We start from the raw sequence: 16,506 nt of genomic DNA, 5'->3' as shown, positions 1-16,506 counted from the left end.
TTTATATTGCGGTTGTCCTAGCGAGTGTACGCGTTTAGCGCGGTTTCAAAGACAAATAAGTAAAGATTAAAAATTAAATATCGATCTAATCGTCCGAAGATAGCGAGTACCTCAACAACATTTTTGTTAAAGTCATAAAATGATTGTTGAATTAAACCGAAAAAATACGAATAAAAGATTCAATTGACCGGTCTACTTAGAACGGCAATAAAATAAAGAATACGAAATAATAGCAGCAATTTTAGTTCTAAGTTCAAAATATTAATCAATTGAAGCTATTTTTTTTTCTTTCTGAAGTGACGTTCAATTTATATTCTAAAACGATTAATCCATGGCAACGACTACTTACGTATATATAGCCATGAATAAAAATATAAGTGATTTGTGAAAAAAGTTTAAAATCATGAAATGGTTGGCGTTGCTGTCGCTCATAGCAGCAAATGTGGTGAAGGTGCCATCGCCGGTGGTGAGGACTGAGAGCGGGCTGGTCCGCGGCAGGATCAGCGACAATGGCAGATTCCACCAGTACTTCGGCATCCCATATGGAACTGTCAACCAGGAGAATAGATTTAAGGTTTGTTTTTTTTCGGCTGATGCAATTGTGTCATTCTGCCATATGTATCCGAATTTAAATTAATAATTTTGGCAATAATGTGGTCAGAGTTTAGGCCTTTTTTTCGTGTCCATGACACCTAAAGACATTTAAATGGCACAAGATCTCCTCGTAGTTTTGCAGTGTAGTGCTGCTGCGTTCTAATATACATGAGGCATCCAAACGTAGCCATAAGAATTCATAATAATAGTCAATTGAAAACTTATTTTGCGCAAATACTTATCTGAACGACTCATATCTTGAGCGATAAGGTCACCCACCTTGTATAATTCATGTTAATGTTATTTTTTATAAACACATTAACAATGAATTTTTATATATACCGGAAGACGAACCATCTACACTGAATTTAATATACATTTTTTTACAAAAGTAAGACGCCCATTATTTGCAAGACTATTATAAACAAAACACATAATATTTATTTCAATAGTTCTATGAAAATTTATAAATCTATGTGTGTGTGTGCATGTGTATGTATCTACCTATAGACACAACTTTAGGTTTTTTTACACAAGAAATTCAATTTAATTTAAAAAAAAAAAAACTCGTATGTTTAAAAATACACCTATATATCCTTTGTCTTCCAGTGAAAGTCTCTACAAGCCGGTTGAATAGTTTTTAAAATTATATACACAAACAGACAAAAAGGCAGAGAACTTAAAAAGGTTTAGTCGTAGAAAATAAATCGAATTCTTTGTGCAAAAATAAGCATAAAAATAGATTTACTTTAAACCATAGACCAACATCGGAATAAAATTTCATGTAGTACCTATACCTACATATATCTTATATTTAACAAATATCTAAATATAGTTAAATCTCCCCATAATATGTGGAACTAATATTCAGCTACTAATAGGTAAAATTATAATATTTATTTCACACTCGAACGCACACTTAATATGCCTGGAGTACAACGGTCAAGCTGTGTGTTGTACTTACTTCATGTATTGCAGAGGTTTTCAAGGTCCAATAAACGCCTAATGTGTAATATGTTATTATTCCTGATTTATAGGCAAATGGCAAGTTACAAAGGAATACTCAGGGTTGAAAAGATTTATTAACAAAAAAATCAACTGCTACCCAGGGCTACACTGCTATTTCCACAAATTTCATAGAAAATATTTTTTATTTATAGAAATAGAAGAAAGTGTATTATAAAAAATTATATATATCTGTGTTGTCTATAAATAATGGTAGATAATAGGAGAGTGGAAAAGATTGCTCGATCATTAAATATATGCTTTCAATATCATAATATGATGATATTATTCCGTAGTTAATTGTATCAGGCGTCACTTTGCGGAAATCCATGCTGGTATGATGGTATTTACTTTAAACCATGCAGTATGTAAAACCCTTCCCTTCCCTTTGTGGGGCAAAGGATGCGCGCAGTTGCAAAAAATAAAAAATATACACCACCATACATACCACCACCAACACGTGTTTCGCTCCAAAATCCATCATCAGGGTAAGTTGACTCTACAACGGTTTATCATTAAGTCAAACCAACCATATTATACCATCACACATATTAGTAGCGGATTATTGCGAAGTATTTTTAATCCTAACTTAATATTATTTCGTGTGTAGTGGTGCTATCAACAAAAGTAGGACACGGACGAGTCTAGACCACATGTCAGTAGAGCACTGTCTCTAGCGATATCTAAATGGAACTACTGATATGAACTTCCCATATGTTATAAATAAATGTTGCCAAATTTCGCTAAATTAAGGAATTGAATCCAGAAGTTGGGTAAACTCCTGCGAACCTTTTAAATATAGAAACCTTTGTTGTTGGATTATACTTTAGCACTAACCAAACAGACGTGTTAAAGATAGCCGACGTAATATATATATGAAAACTCTGTAAGTGTCTTTGCGTTTATACTTACAATAGTAATAGCAGTATCAACCCACAAGCAACCCACAGCTGAGTGAGAGTCTCCTCTTAGTATCAAAAGACTTTGGACTGGATATCTTGCGGGCTAATCGTGTTTTAACATTAAGATTTAACATTCATACGAAAACTTGTGAATAAACATGTAGTGTGATTTCTCGCAATGTTTACCTCTATCGATGTGGTAAGTGATAACTCGCACATGACCTCGAAAAATCCAAGGTCAAATTTTAATGGTTAAAGATAATAAAGTATACTGTACCCTATACTAAGATAACCTTTGTCATTGATACCACAAACACATATGTATAGCACATAAATATCTAGATTTAAAACTCTTATCATTACTCCTTGCTGGCCGGGGATCGAACACAGGGCTCTCTGTCCACGTACTATTATGGTTTCCGCTAAACAGAACAAAGAATAGCGGCTATATTTTGAAAAAAAGAGTGACTCTATATAAAATAGCGCTGCAAAATATATGACATCTCGTACAAGAAGTGGAATTATATACAATTGTGATTTATGCCTACAATAACGGCTAAATTATAATTCTTCAAGGTTATTAAAATGTTTGCTTATTTTTTTAGTTAAAAACGTATAAATAACTACGATTGTAAAATAACAGCCCAATCGATTCTAAAGTTAACTTTATTAAAAGGCTTGGAAGTCATTTTAAAAACTTGTTTCAATTTTGTTGTGTTGTGTGGTAGCAAAAAAATAAGCATATCTATTATACGCCAAAAGAATGGCTGTTGCTATGTATTCAATTATTAGGCATTTACCCGTAGATGAATAAATTTGTAGAATGACGATGCAGTTTGTCTATAAAGAATTTTATTAACGGTAGCAAACGGGCATACCGCCTGAAGATAAATGGTAATCGCCGCTCATGGACAACGGACAACCATATAACCAACCCCAGATAGGGTTGGTGTCAGAACATAGATATATTGCCTGAATACGCTGAAACGCCTTGTTTAAGTGTCTCTGCCTAACCCTCAAACCAGAACAAAATAGCGCTTAAATCCTTCGGTCTCCAGGGATCAATCTCTTCCTTACAACAATAACAAAAAGAAGGAGTGGTTTTACCCGCGATCGACATCGAACGGCTTTTCCTGACTACAGGGGGTAATGTTTTTTTAAGTATATACAAATGTATAGTAGATATGTATAGTCCGCGCCAAACTTCAAGTCCGCTCTGAAGTTAATGCGCGCAGGTGTCAGTTAGAGAGCCAATGCGGTCGAACACAACGACAAGCATGTACTCCGTAGCAACGTAAGGGCACACTAACGCAGCTATTACTCGTGGGCGAGAGCGGGCAGCAGCGGGTGCCGGGGGGTCCCGCGCTGTCTTCGTCCCGCTAATATCTACAATTTGCTATTGCAACGTGGGTCGTTACTGTATTCAGAGCGGACTAGCAGTTTGTCGCGAACTCTACCTACGTTTCATTCTACACGCCTTTCAACTCAACTTGACGGATTTTAACAAATTCGTTGTCCAATGACAACGAATTTGTTAAAATCACGAATCCAATGATTCGTCTAAATTGTGGGAATAACATTAACTTTATTTAAAGTAATAGTGTTTTTGATATCTTAATGTTTGTTTAAGTAGTAGATATATTTAACATTTAAAAATATTAAGTTAAACGGAATCTTAAGCCGGATATCGGACACATAGTGACATAACTTAATTATAATATGATGGTCTGAGAACCATGCCACCATTAATATATACCTACTATTAATTTTACCGTAAGTTTTTGTGAACCACAGAGTACCAAAAGTCAGACAAAAGGTTGACGCACTTCTTCGATAAACCATAAATAAAATGTAGGCATGATAGAAAATTACCAATGATTTAAATTTTTTACCACATCATGTTCTTAAATTATGCGGTTAGATGTGGATACATAGTATACGAGAACGGATGTAGATTTAATAATCTCTCTAGGGAAGTCGTTTAAAAATTGCAAAGTGATAACTGTTTCCATACGGATTGTAGTATAAATTGGTCAAATTTCTACTTACCTCTCACATATTGCTTGCGCGAGAAACATACAGAACATTTTGAATCACTTCCTTATAGTTATAATATATTTTATACTTCTCGTCAGTATTCGCAGTATCTGTGATCCATAGGTAGAGATGATGAATTCTTGCTGCACTTGCTTTTGCAAATTCTCGTAGTTGAAAACTTTCTTTATGACGCTGTTATTAGTTTCACTTGTAAGTCTTGTATTTTTTTATATGCTACTTCTGAACATGGCTCCGCTCAAAACCTACCAATCCACATATACCCAAGTTAGCAGTCTATAGTCAAAATCATTCTGAAAGGACACCTGAACCCGGTAACGATAAGTAATTCGATAACCAATTCCTTTGTACTCGTATAACAAAAAATGTAAGATGAATGATTTTGTACTTTACTCTAGGCCTAGAGTTGTCAATCATAATTATAAAAAAATATGAGAAAAACAATTGACGTCAGCCATTTAGCGATTGATACAAAAAATTACGATGTTTTATTTTATACGTTGGGTTTGATTTATTGGTTCTTATAGCTCAGTGACGTAGATATGCAAACACTAAATAAAAACGTTGGTAGTTCTCACCTTGGCATTAACATAAAAAAATATGTTTATGTGAATGAGGTTTTTTATGAAATACCAACCTATGTTTAATCAATCCCAAATATAACCGACTCCTACCGGTAAAGTTAACTTACTCATTTGCTCTACTTCTTTAACACCCTGTACTAAAAAAAATATTCAATCTTTTGCCTATACAAAATCGGCATTGGAAAATTCCTGCCTATTGGAAGTGGTAGGTACTATTAGAAAACTGCTACCTACTAAAAATCGATATTTGGATAGATTGAGTATCGATAACGAGCGTAATTTGTTTTTTTCTTAAAATCTTAGAAAAAAATCCATCTTGCAAGTCATGTTCAAACTATAAAAAATGTTACAATCAAAATACTACACAGATAGGAAAACACTGGTATATGGGTGCTTCCTGGACCTGTCTAAGGCCTTCGATCTGGTGTCCTACAAGATACTATGGAGCAAACTTAAGAACGAAACCAGCTTAAGACCGGAGTTAATATCGTTGTTGCAGTACTGGTACAATAGCCAATCAAATGTTGTTCGGTGGGGAAACGCGATGAGCGCTCCCTACAAGCTAGAGTGTGGAGTGAGACAGGGAGGGCTGACGTCATCGAGGCTGTTTAATATATATGTGAATCAGTTGATTGGGAGGCTCAGCAGAGCGGGTGTTGGTTGCTCTATCGACGGTGTTCCGATAAATAATATCAGTTATGCGGACGACATGGTTCTGCTGAGCCCCTCGGTCAGTGGTCTTCGAAAACTGATTGAAATTTGTGAGGACTATGCTGGGGAGCATGGACTCAGCTACAATACAAAAAAGAGCGAGTACGTCATCTTTAGGGGAAAAAACAAACCCAGTCCTTTTAAACCAGTCATTCGACTCTGTGGCTCTCCCCTGAAACAGGTAGCTGTGTTCAAATACCTCGGGCATGTAGTCACTGAGCGTCTCGATGATGACAGTGACATAGAACGGGAGCGTAGGGCGATGTCAGTCCGGGGCAATATGTTGGCCCGCAGATTTGCACGCTGTACGACACAAGTAAAGCTGACCTTATTTATAGCTTACTGTCAGACATTTTACACGTGCGGTCTGTGGACCGACTATACGCGGCGGGCTTACAGAGCCCTACGTGTTCAATACAATAATGTGCTGAGGGCGGTGCTGGGGAAGCCGCGATACTGCAGCGCGTCAGCAATGTTTGCGGACGCCCCTGTCGACGACTTCTACGCGATCATGCGCAAGCGTACGGCTTCCTTGTTGTGCAGGCTAGTGAGCAGCACCAACACTCTCCTCGGCACATTGGCGTATAAGCTGGACAGCCCTCTCTGGAGAGCCTGGAATAGTGCACACATCGGCACAAATAGACCGTAGATTTCTTTTCTTTTTGTGTCTTATTTTATGTATTTATTATTAGTGTGGTAGTCTTCGTATTCGTATTTTTTCTGTGTGTATACTAACATAGGTTAAGCTTAAACTGTATACTAACAACAAATATAGACAAACCTAGTCTGAAATAAATTTTATTATTATTATTATTAAAATACAGTAAGCACCGTGAATCTACACTAAATTATAACTTTACTTTTACAATTTAACGGCTACGCAGAAATAATATACGTTTAATTTTCATGAAGAAGATGCAAAATAATATTTTTTCTGTTGAAGTTTGCATTCACAATACATTACTATTATGGACTATTATGTTAGCATGCAACGTGTGTGTTACATTGTTAGTATGAACATTAACAATTAATGTTTAATTTTGTTTAATTAAACAATGCAACACTTATTATACATAAATGTAGACATTATATTATATGCATACATTAGTACATGACTTAGTTTCTTATAACTTACATCATACGAGTATATTATATAGACAAGTTATTTTTATTGTCTACGACAGATTTGAAGTCTATAAACGGACAACATAGATCCTAAACTTTTTTGAAGGTCCATTATACAAATAAAAAACCATTGTTATTCAGTATGCTTATCCTTTCGTATACCTACTCACATCACACAAAGTTCAGGAAGTTCATTGACATGAGAGACCCCGGCGATACAATACTTCATTTTATCACGTCACTCCTTACTTATCAGAAATAGTTCTTGTAGAAATACGATAAGTGTGCAGATGTTGTAAGTAATTACATGTTTTCTCAATTTTAGGCACCACTACCACCACCAAAATGGGACGGAGTCTTTGAAGCAGTGGACGTGAACACGAGGTGTCCCCAAAAGATGATGGGCCTCGTAGTCGGCGACGAAAATTGTCTAAAATTACATATATACACCCCAAGACCAATCCGCAAAAAACTTTTACCAGTAATGGTTTTCATACATGGTGGAGGATTCTACGAAGGCACTGGCTCACCGTTTCTTTATGGAGGAGACTATTTTGCTGAAAACGGGGTAGTTTTTGTAGGAATCAATTATCGCCTAAACGCAGAAGGATTTCTATGCCTGGGGATAAAAGAGGCACCGGGTAATGCCGGTCTTAAGGACCAACTAGCAGCGCTTAAGTGGATCCAAAGAAATATACGAGGTTTCGGTGGAGATCCAGATAACGTAACTTTATTTGGTGAAAGTGCTGGAGCAGTGTCAACGTCTTTTCTTATCCTGTCTCCGTCAGCAAGAGGCCTTTTTCATAAAGTTATCCTACAAAGCGGTGCAACGATAGCACCTTGGGCCATCCAACACGACCCTATCACGAGAGCTAGTAAATTGGCCAAAGAATTTGGCTACAACACTACAGATCCCTACAAGATCTACAAAATACTATCGAAACACAGCTACGACGAACTCATTAGTTCCATCAAATACACAAAACACAAGAATCACATCACGGCAGACGTCTTATTCGTGCCATGTGTAGAAAAATATATTCCAGGCGTAGAACCAATCGTTACAGAATATCCAATTAACATCATATTATCAGGGAATTATACAAAACTGCCAATGATAATTGGATTCAATGACAACGAAGGAATATACTTCGCAGCGAAGAATTTTGGAACCAGCGTGAGGCGAGTAAACACAGCCGAGCTTTTGCAAGCAGACCTTGAATTTCCAACAGATGAAGATAAAAACATAATAGTAGACACTATACGAGGGCATTACTTTTCCTCTGGGAAGGACGAAATGATAATGGACATGGTGGATTTGTATTCGGACCTTCATTTTAAGTTTCCGACTGTGATAGAATCAGAAATGTACGCAAAAACTAACCATCAGCCGATTTATTACTACCTGTTCAAATACAGCGGGACCTTCAACATGCCGAAGATGATATCCCTCATGTTGACCGCAAAGGGTGCCTCTCATGCGGACGAGCTCTTCTACATGTTCAAGCCGCACTCCATCCCACTACCTCAAAGGTACATGGAAAACCACATGATTCAGAAAATGGTGACTCTGTGGACCAACTTCGCTAAATATACGTAAGTAACAAAATCTCTATTATTTTGGATGTTATGTTACTTATATTAGACTCCAACATAATTTGGAGTTGATTGAAGTGAAAGATTATAATGTTAATTTACACTTGTTATAAATAATCAAAATATCCAATTCTTGCCTTCCAGATATTGAAACATAACAATGTTTAGTACTAAGAAATTGTTAAATTTTGATCTTTATTTAGGCTAGGCATTGGATACGAGTAATTTGATTTGATTAATAATTGATTAATAATTGATCAAATAAATTAATAATAATTAAAATTATCATTATTATTAATTAATATTCGTCAACTGTAAAAAAATACGTGCATAAAAATGAAAGAATATTAAGTAAATAAGAAATAAACGAAAAAAATTATAATTTTTTTGTATACATTATACAAGTCATTTCGGCAATTAATAAATCGGCAATTCAATATAAAAAACCTCGACCAATCAATGTCTAATATAAATAAGAATGTAGTCAGCGAGGCAGTCGGTAACCGGAAGCCGTTTGTACATCCCAAGGCTGGTGATAAATAACATTTTATGCGTAATGCTAAAAATTTGCGTGCATTTTTTAAGGTTGAAGTAGCAAACGACCTTGCAGATATTTTTTGTAATTTAGGAGTAGCAGACGAGCATGCAGTCCACCTGATGGTACCATTTACCATACTACTGTGTGCTACTGCCGCACATGGACATCTGTAATCAACCCCAGATAGGATTAGATATTCCTACCACAGATACACCACTACCCCTGAGGACTAAGCTGAAAGCTTCTGAAACATATGTCTCCCTTACCATACCGTTGAAACCTGTAAACAGCAGCACTACTGTTAATAGGCAGAAATAGGTGTGGCGGTGGTGCAGCCGGAGTCGAACCACAATGGGCAGTAAAGTAGAATTGTAAATGGCCACTATCGTCAAATGACATCTCTAACCAATTCCATATAAAATAGAGGTCTAGTCATAAAGGCGTTTCTACTCCCGAGGACGAAGATGGTTCCTCATATGTACGTCAGTGGTCCACACCTTTCCACTGAAACGCATGAATTTCTGGGCGCTAGAATTTTAGCACGTTATAATTTAAGTGATTTTTGTGGTTATTATCTACCACCCTTTTACACTGAAAAAGCAGGAAACACATCGATCACAGTTAAACACAAAGCTAACATTTATTGATTTATTTGGTTTACCAACAATTGTTACATTCTTACAATAACTTCTTACAACATAACCTATAATATAGCTAAATGCACAATCACTTATAGGTACACACTGCATGCAATGAACATAGTATCTAAGTAACAGAGGTGCTTGGCATAAAACAATGTTATACTAATTAAAAAAATACTATAACACTAAATTACTATATTAATGTAGGGTAATCCTGATTTTAGTAGTAATGGTGGAATTTAATTTGGGATTTTCTTGAGCAAATGATGTCGACCTCATATTGCTTTTTATCTTATATTTGCCTTTATATTACAAGTATAATATTGCAGTGATAGCCTAGTGGTTAAGAAACTCGGCCTCTCGATCGAGGGGTCCGAGGTTCAAATCCTAGGCACGCATCGTTGATTTTTCAAAGTTATGTGCGTATTAAAAAAAAATAATTATCACTTGCTAAACGGTGAAGGAAAACATCGTGAGGAAACCTGCATACCTGAGAGATTTATAAAAAAATCTCAAAGGTATGTGAAGTCTACCAATGCGCACTTGACCAGCGCGGTGGACTATGGCCTAATCCCTCTCATTATGAGAGGAGACCCATGCCCAGCAGTGGGACATTAATGGGTTGATGATGATGATGGTGATGATGACAATATGAAATCATAATAGTTATGATGATAAGAACTTAAAAGTAAGTTCCAATGTTAAAAACAAAAGATATATGCTCGACAAGTTTAAGTCTTATAATTCTTTTATCAATAATTTTATAAATCAACTTTTCAATGATATCGTAGCAAATATAGAACAGGGCGCCCTTGACCTTTAGTGCCAATCTAGACTACCTAGATATCTGGATAACCCGTTAGCCTTTAATTAACACTGTCTATATTCTACTACTAATTATACCTATAATCTATACATGTAATAACAATGAATTCACGTGTCTGTACATTGAATATATTTCAAAAAAACATTGTTAAGGGAACTGAGGATATGTAATAACAGTAATTTCGAACATTTTTATAATTTAGGTCTGTCTGTTTTAAATCGAATCAAATCAAAACTAGTAAAATATTGTATTTAATGGATTAACAACACATTTATTTATAGTTCATATCGTGGCCTAATATTAATCTATATTTCTTAAGTCTGAAGAAAAGTAAGAATTTTTGTTGTTGCATGACGTGTATGCGAACCGAATAAATTCATTTCGGTATGCTTAATAGATGGCGTAGTGCAATTGATATTATATTCTAAATCCACGCGAACGAAGTCGCGCACGGCTCATAGGGTCATAGGTATCTGTGGCTACTACCTTTTAATTTAAAATAACATGAATGCAGTCCACTTTCATAAGTGATCACTGCCACACAAGAACATTTGGTTCAACCCCAATAGGATTAGACTCTACCTGAGATCGGTCACAAATACGTTGCTAAGTAGAGGACTAAGTTCTAACTTACGTCACGTCACTACCTGAAACGTCATTTATCTTTCATGAAAAATTAAATCAAAATCAAATCAGTACCTCACTGGTGCAATAAAAAATAAACCAAACCGAAAATAAATGCAATATGTAAACTTAAAATTGGCAATTTATTCCGAACTTACACAGACATATATATCAATTGTATTATTCATATACACTATCAACTACTACGTACTCTAACCTAACACACTTAGCTCACAACCATCCAATTGTACCTTAAAACAATTTAGTGTAACATAAAGCAATTGTCCCGCAAACTCGCAATTTGCAGTACAGTAATAGTGTCCCGTAATGAATAGTGACGCTCGGTGCCCGCGTCACGTCCGCGCGTGATGTTGTGTCCCTGAATTTATGACGTACGTAAAATTGCACGAAATACGAAATTCGACGTCATATGCGTGCGTACAATTGCGAAAATTCGCAATTTACATATGAATTGAAGTTTAAGAGACGGTGTATCTTTTGTTGAAAAATCAGGTTAAAGGTTTCTAACCGTTTGTAGTCCGACTACCAAGGCACCACTGCCACATCTACTTCTACCTAATTGCAGTTGTATTATGAACTGTTGTGTTTGCCAAGAGTTTACCAAGTTGGTAAAAGAGGTATAGGTACTTCTCCGAGGAGTTCGAACTTAATCATCAGAGGTATCAATGCCAACTTTTTATTTGACGTTAATAACAGATGTCCATGGGCGGCATTGGCTACTTACCATCAGGTATACTTACCATAATATACCTATCTTCGTTTGCTATTTCTGCTATTCGCTATTCCTATTTTATAAAATAATGATTTTTCGATTAGTGAGTAAGGTCCAGCTTCTCCCAGTAATAGAAAAACACGTGTACTCAATAATGGAATGTAAATACTCATAATTGCAGCCTATGGATAAGAAATTTTGAATATAATTTATGTGCTTAATGTTATTTCAATATTACATTAATTATTCTAAGTATACGTACCTACAGTGTTAAAATTATGGTAATTAAACTTGGTTAACATTAAGATCATATCTTTTTATTAAATTTAATACATATAGTTACCTAATATACGAAATATTAGGTAACTATATGTTTTCATCAAAAATAAATGTAAAAATATTGTGAACATTGGAGGCATTAAATTAAATGAAATTAAATTTAATATATTCACGTCACGCTGAAGAGTTTTGTCCCGGGAAATGGCGCTGGTTGTAAAATCACCGCCAACGTAGTCAACATATACAAATAGTCGCAATGCAATAATCACGTTTTTTGACTATGCATAATTATGTACATTATGCACGGATACACGCGCACACAGTCGCAATTAAATTATACGTTAAATATTCGCAATTTACATGTACATTCGCATGCATGCGTGACACACACATGCACATACTAGGAGCACATTGAAAACTATTAAATAATTATAAAGCGATGATAGTGGTTAAGAAATTCGGCCTCTCGCTCGAGGGGTCCGCGATCCGCGGTTATGTGCGTATTAGAAATAAATTAATGATCACTTGCTTAAAACGGTGAAGGAAAACATCGTGAGGAAACCTGCGTACCTGGGAAATCTTAAAAAAAATTCAAAGGTATGTGAAGTCTATCAATACGCACTTGGCCAGCGCGGTGAACTATGGCCTAATCCTTCTGATTATGAGAGGAGACCCGTGCCCAGCAGTGGGACAGTAATGGGTTGATGATGATTATGATGTAATACCTAAATAACGCGTATATTTGCAATTAAATCTAATTAAAACAATAATGGCTGCTATAAAGGTATTCATGTCACGCGTTATTATTGTGCCCGGGAACAGTACACGGCTATAAAATTGCGAAAATCAGCGCCATCACCATCACAATTGCAAATATTCGCAGCGCATATGGAATTATTTTTAACGACTGCGAATACATCATGCACATAGCATTACAGCGCAACGAAACGACATAACGAAAACAAAAAACAGAAAATGCTTTACTAGTTTTTTTTTTTTTAATTTGCTTAAGACTGAGTGTCATAGCAATTTCATATTTATGTTGAATTAATGTTGTGTTTAAAGGTGATAGACTTCTTAAACGTTTCCAGATTTAGGTGTTTGTTAAACAGACACTTATCTACATATATGAGACATTTCATGAACTCTCAGTTGTAGCAATTTTTGTAACCAATATATCGGTCACTTACCGTCCAATAATATTTGCAATTGTTTACATTTCAACTTCAACTAAAACCCATTTTACCAACTTTAAAAAATTGCAATTGTTAGTACGTATAGTCCGCACCAAACTGCTAGTCCGCTCTGAATTTGTTGCGAGCAGGTCTAGTCATACAATTTGCTAAGGCGACATGGCGACATGATTCATTTCTATATTCAGAATGGACTAGCAGTTTGACGCGGACTATACCGTAAATCATAATTTTATATTTTTGTTAAATTGTATAAAAAAGTAATAACTTTATTACAAATTGTGTATGACTAAGAAGTTTAATTATTTCAATTAACTGTTCCAGCGACCCAACCCCAAGAACCTCAAAACTGTTACCAGTCCGGTGGCGACCGAGCCGGGAGTGGAACCCGGTAGCGTTGGTCATCGACAAGCAACTCACCACTGGACGCATGTGGGACGAGACATCTGTTCGTCTCTGGAATAATACATATACGAAATATAGAAGAAAATCATACGGGTTTCATTAGGTGTTAAGCTTCGTACACATTACGCGGTTATCTGTAATTGCAGTAGAACCCTACTACTTTCGGCATTCGTAGTGTCGTTCTCTATTTCGATTTATTTTGCTCAGTCATCGGGAATTCATGGATAAGCCGCATAGTGCGTAACAGGTCTTATTTTGGTGTTGTGTGATCTCATTCTTTAGGTATGTATGTCAATGTGATTTGTTTTGTGCCAAAGGGTTTAGTTTTTAAGTCTTAGTATGTAGGGGAATGGAATGTTAAAGGGGTATGGAATCTTATATTGTAATTTGAATATGTTTATTTATAATCGGTTACAAGGATGGTTAAAATTTACTAACAGATTCAATACAATACACACTTACATCTGCTCTCACTGACTTCTTCGCTCATTCTCTCATTCATTCAACACTTGACTCACTTGATTACTCACTTGTCTCTTACTTACTTACTCATTCATTAACTAACTCCTTCACTAACTCACCTTATCATTCACTCATTAACATATTTCCTAGTTGACTCCCAAAAATAGAGATACTTTCCGAAATTTAAAACGAAACCACAAAATCCATTATTACTTCTTCGTTGAACTGCATTTATATAACCTTGAAATTACCATATAACAACAATAAATTGTTGGTAATTTATTAAATTTCCGGCATCAAGATTATAACTATGTATTGTCTAGGAGTAAGCTTTTTTTGTAACTCTTCGACTTTGGTGTAAGCAAAAAGAATCCATTGTAATTTAATAAAATTACGCACAATGTTGGACAAACAATGTTATTAATATTAATATCATACAATGTTTTTGTATTTTTTTTTATTTGAATTACAATAAAAAAGACATTCATACAATATTTTAATACAGATAATTCCAGATTATGTTTATTTATTTATTTTATTGATAAACAACTTAATGTACACGAAACAGGTAAATATCATTACAATGACAGAAAGATTGCACGATAAAGAAAGAAACGAGTAAATAGAGTATTATACGAGTGAATAATGTAGATTTTTGATTTTATAGAAATTACAGTCGATTAATACGGGAATATTTAGATAGTCTTCTTTAAACAATTTCGGACCTTGCAAATGTTATGAGTAAAACTGTCAATATCAACAACAACAATTTTGTATACACATTTATTTATCTTTTTTGCAAAAAACAGTAATTGGCCATGATATATTGACATATTGTTATATTGTGTGAGGTTCTTATGCCTGCCTGATGGTCGAAATCTTATCTACAAAACACGAATTATTATGAGTTACGAATACTTATAAATTCTTATTTAGAATGAACAAAAAAGGCATTGTTTTTATCAAATGAGTAAAATTTATATTGAACTAGCAACTCGCGCTTCGCACTGGCAGAATATAATAAGTGTCTATATTTTTCGTAGTGAACTATCAGTTTTATGAAGGTGGTAAAACTCTTTGTGGTTAGACTCCGTCGGCACCACCGCCACACCTATTTCTGCCTAATCAGCAGCGGCGGTAGCGGCGCATCAGTGGGTGACCTCAGGTAGGAATATCTAATCCTCACTGGGGTTGATTACATATGTCCATGGGCGGGTGTTTCCATCAGGTGGACTACATGCTAGTCTGTTACTCCTATATTATAAAAAGCTATATACAATTATCGTCACACTTAAGTCAATTTAAATTACTCATTTAAACCTTTCTCACAAATTACTTTTTCTATTGATCAAGACCGTATATAAATTGACGTTGAATAACTAATCCTATGAACCTCCTATGATCCTATGATCCTACGAAAAAAATTATAACTCCGGTTTTCATGAAGCCGAATTGAAACAACCGTATACCACGCAATACGCTCATGGCATTTTTAAAAAAGATCGCGGAAATAAATAGCAAACAAATAGCAATGTGACCACTCGCTTGGATGCGACTCGCTACTGCAGCACTGCGAAAACCGCTTAGGGTCCGTTCACACAGACCGGCTATGTATCACGTTGGAAACAGATTTTTGAGTAATTGTATTAAGATTTATTTTTGCATGTGCACTTCCTTTGTCATTAAGAATGCTTTATTTATTTATTTATTTATTAAAAAGTCGCACCAACAAGGTGAACACTGATGCATACAAATTATTTTGATAAAACATTGAGATATTTAATTAAGTGCCACCTCAATTACAGGTGCGAACAGCTTGAGCAACTACATACTAAACAATATTTTATAGTTATATTCTAAAATGCTATTAGGAAAAAAAAATGTAAAAAAATAACAATATTCAAAAAACTATACATTCCTGATAACTTAACTCACAACATGATTACAAATTAAATAACATCAACATTGAGAATACAGGTTATGATGTGATATTTTTAATTTAAATTAATTATAGTTTGATTAAATTATATAATTCAATTATTATTATTATATTATTCGATAAAAAATTATAGTGTGATTAAATTATATTATTCAATTATTATTATTATATTTTTCGATAAATTAATTATATTATTAAATAATTCAATCATTATATTATTAAATAATTCATCAAGATAAACACACTTAGTTTACACAGATTAACTTTAAATTAAGATAACTTTAAATATATCTA

At 34.9% G+C, this 16,506-nt stretch overlaps 1 protein-coding gene and 1 long non-coding RNA gene across 2 annotated transcripts; one reads left to right on the top strand and one right to left on the bottom strand.

Annotated features, from left to right (window-relative positions):
- LOC140752263 (uncharacterized) lies at window positions 1-13,865 on the bottom strand. Its single transcript, XR_012103425.1, has 2 exons — window positions 13,763-13,865; window positions 1-548 (listed from the first exon to the last, which is right to left on the bottom strand). It is a non-coding gene; the product is annotated as an uncharacterized LOC140752263 (long non-coding RNA).
- LOC140752262 (bile salt-activated lipase) lies at window positions 404-14,792 on the top strand. Its single transcript, XM_073086486.1, has 3 exons — window positions 404-574; window positions 7,302-8,572; window positions 13,731-14,792. The coding sequence occupies exons 1-3, from the start codon at window positions 404-406 to the stop codon at window positions 13,912-13,914; spliced, it is 1,626 nt and encodes a 541-aa protein (XP_072942587.1). The 3' UTR covers window positions 13,915-14,792.
- Window positions 14,793-16,506: the final 1,714 nt, after the last annotated feature.

The sequence above is a fragment of the Epargyreus clarus genome, unplaced genomic scaffold, assembly GCF_041222505.1.
Source record: "Epargyreus clarus isolate Ecla_fem2 unplaced genomic scaffold, WU_Ecla_fem_2.2 ptg000024l, whole genome shotgun sequence".
Taxonomy (NCBI): domain Eukaryota; kingdom Metazoa; phylum Arthropoda; class Insecta; order Lepidoptera; family Hesperiidae; genus Epargyreus; species Epargyreus clarus.
This window is presented reverse-complemented; position numbering and strand designations above follow the sequence as displayed.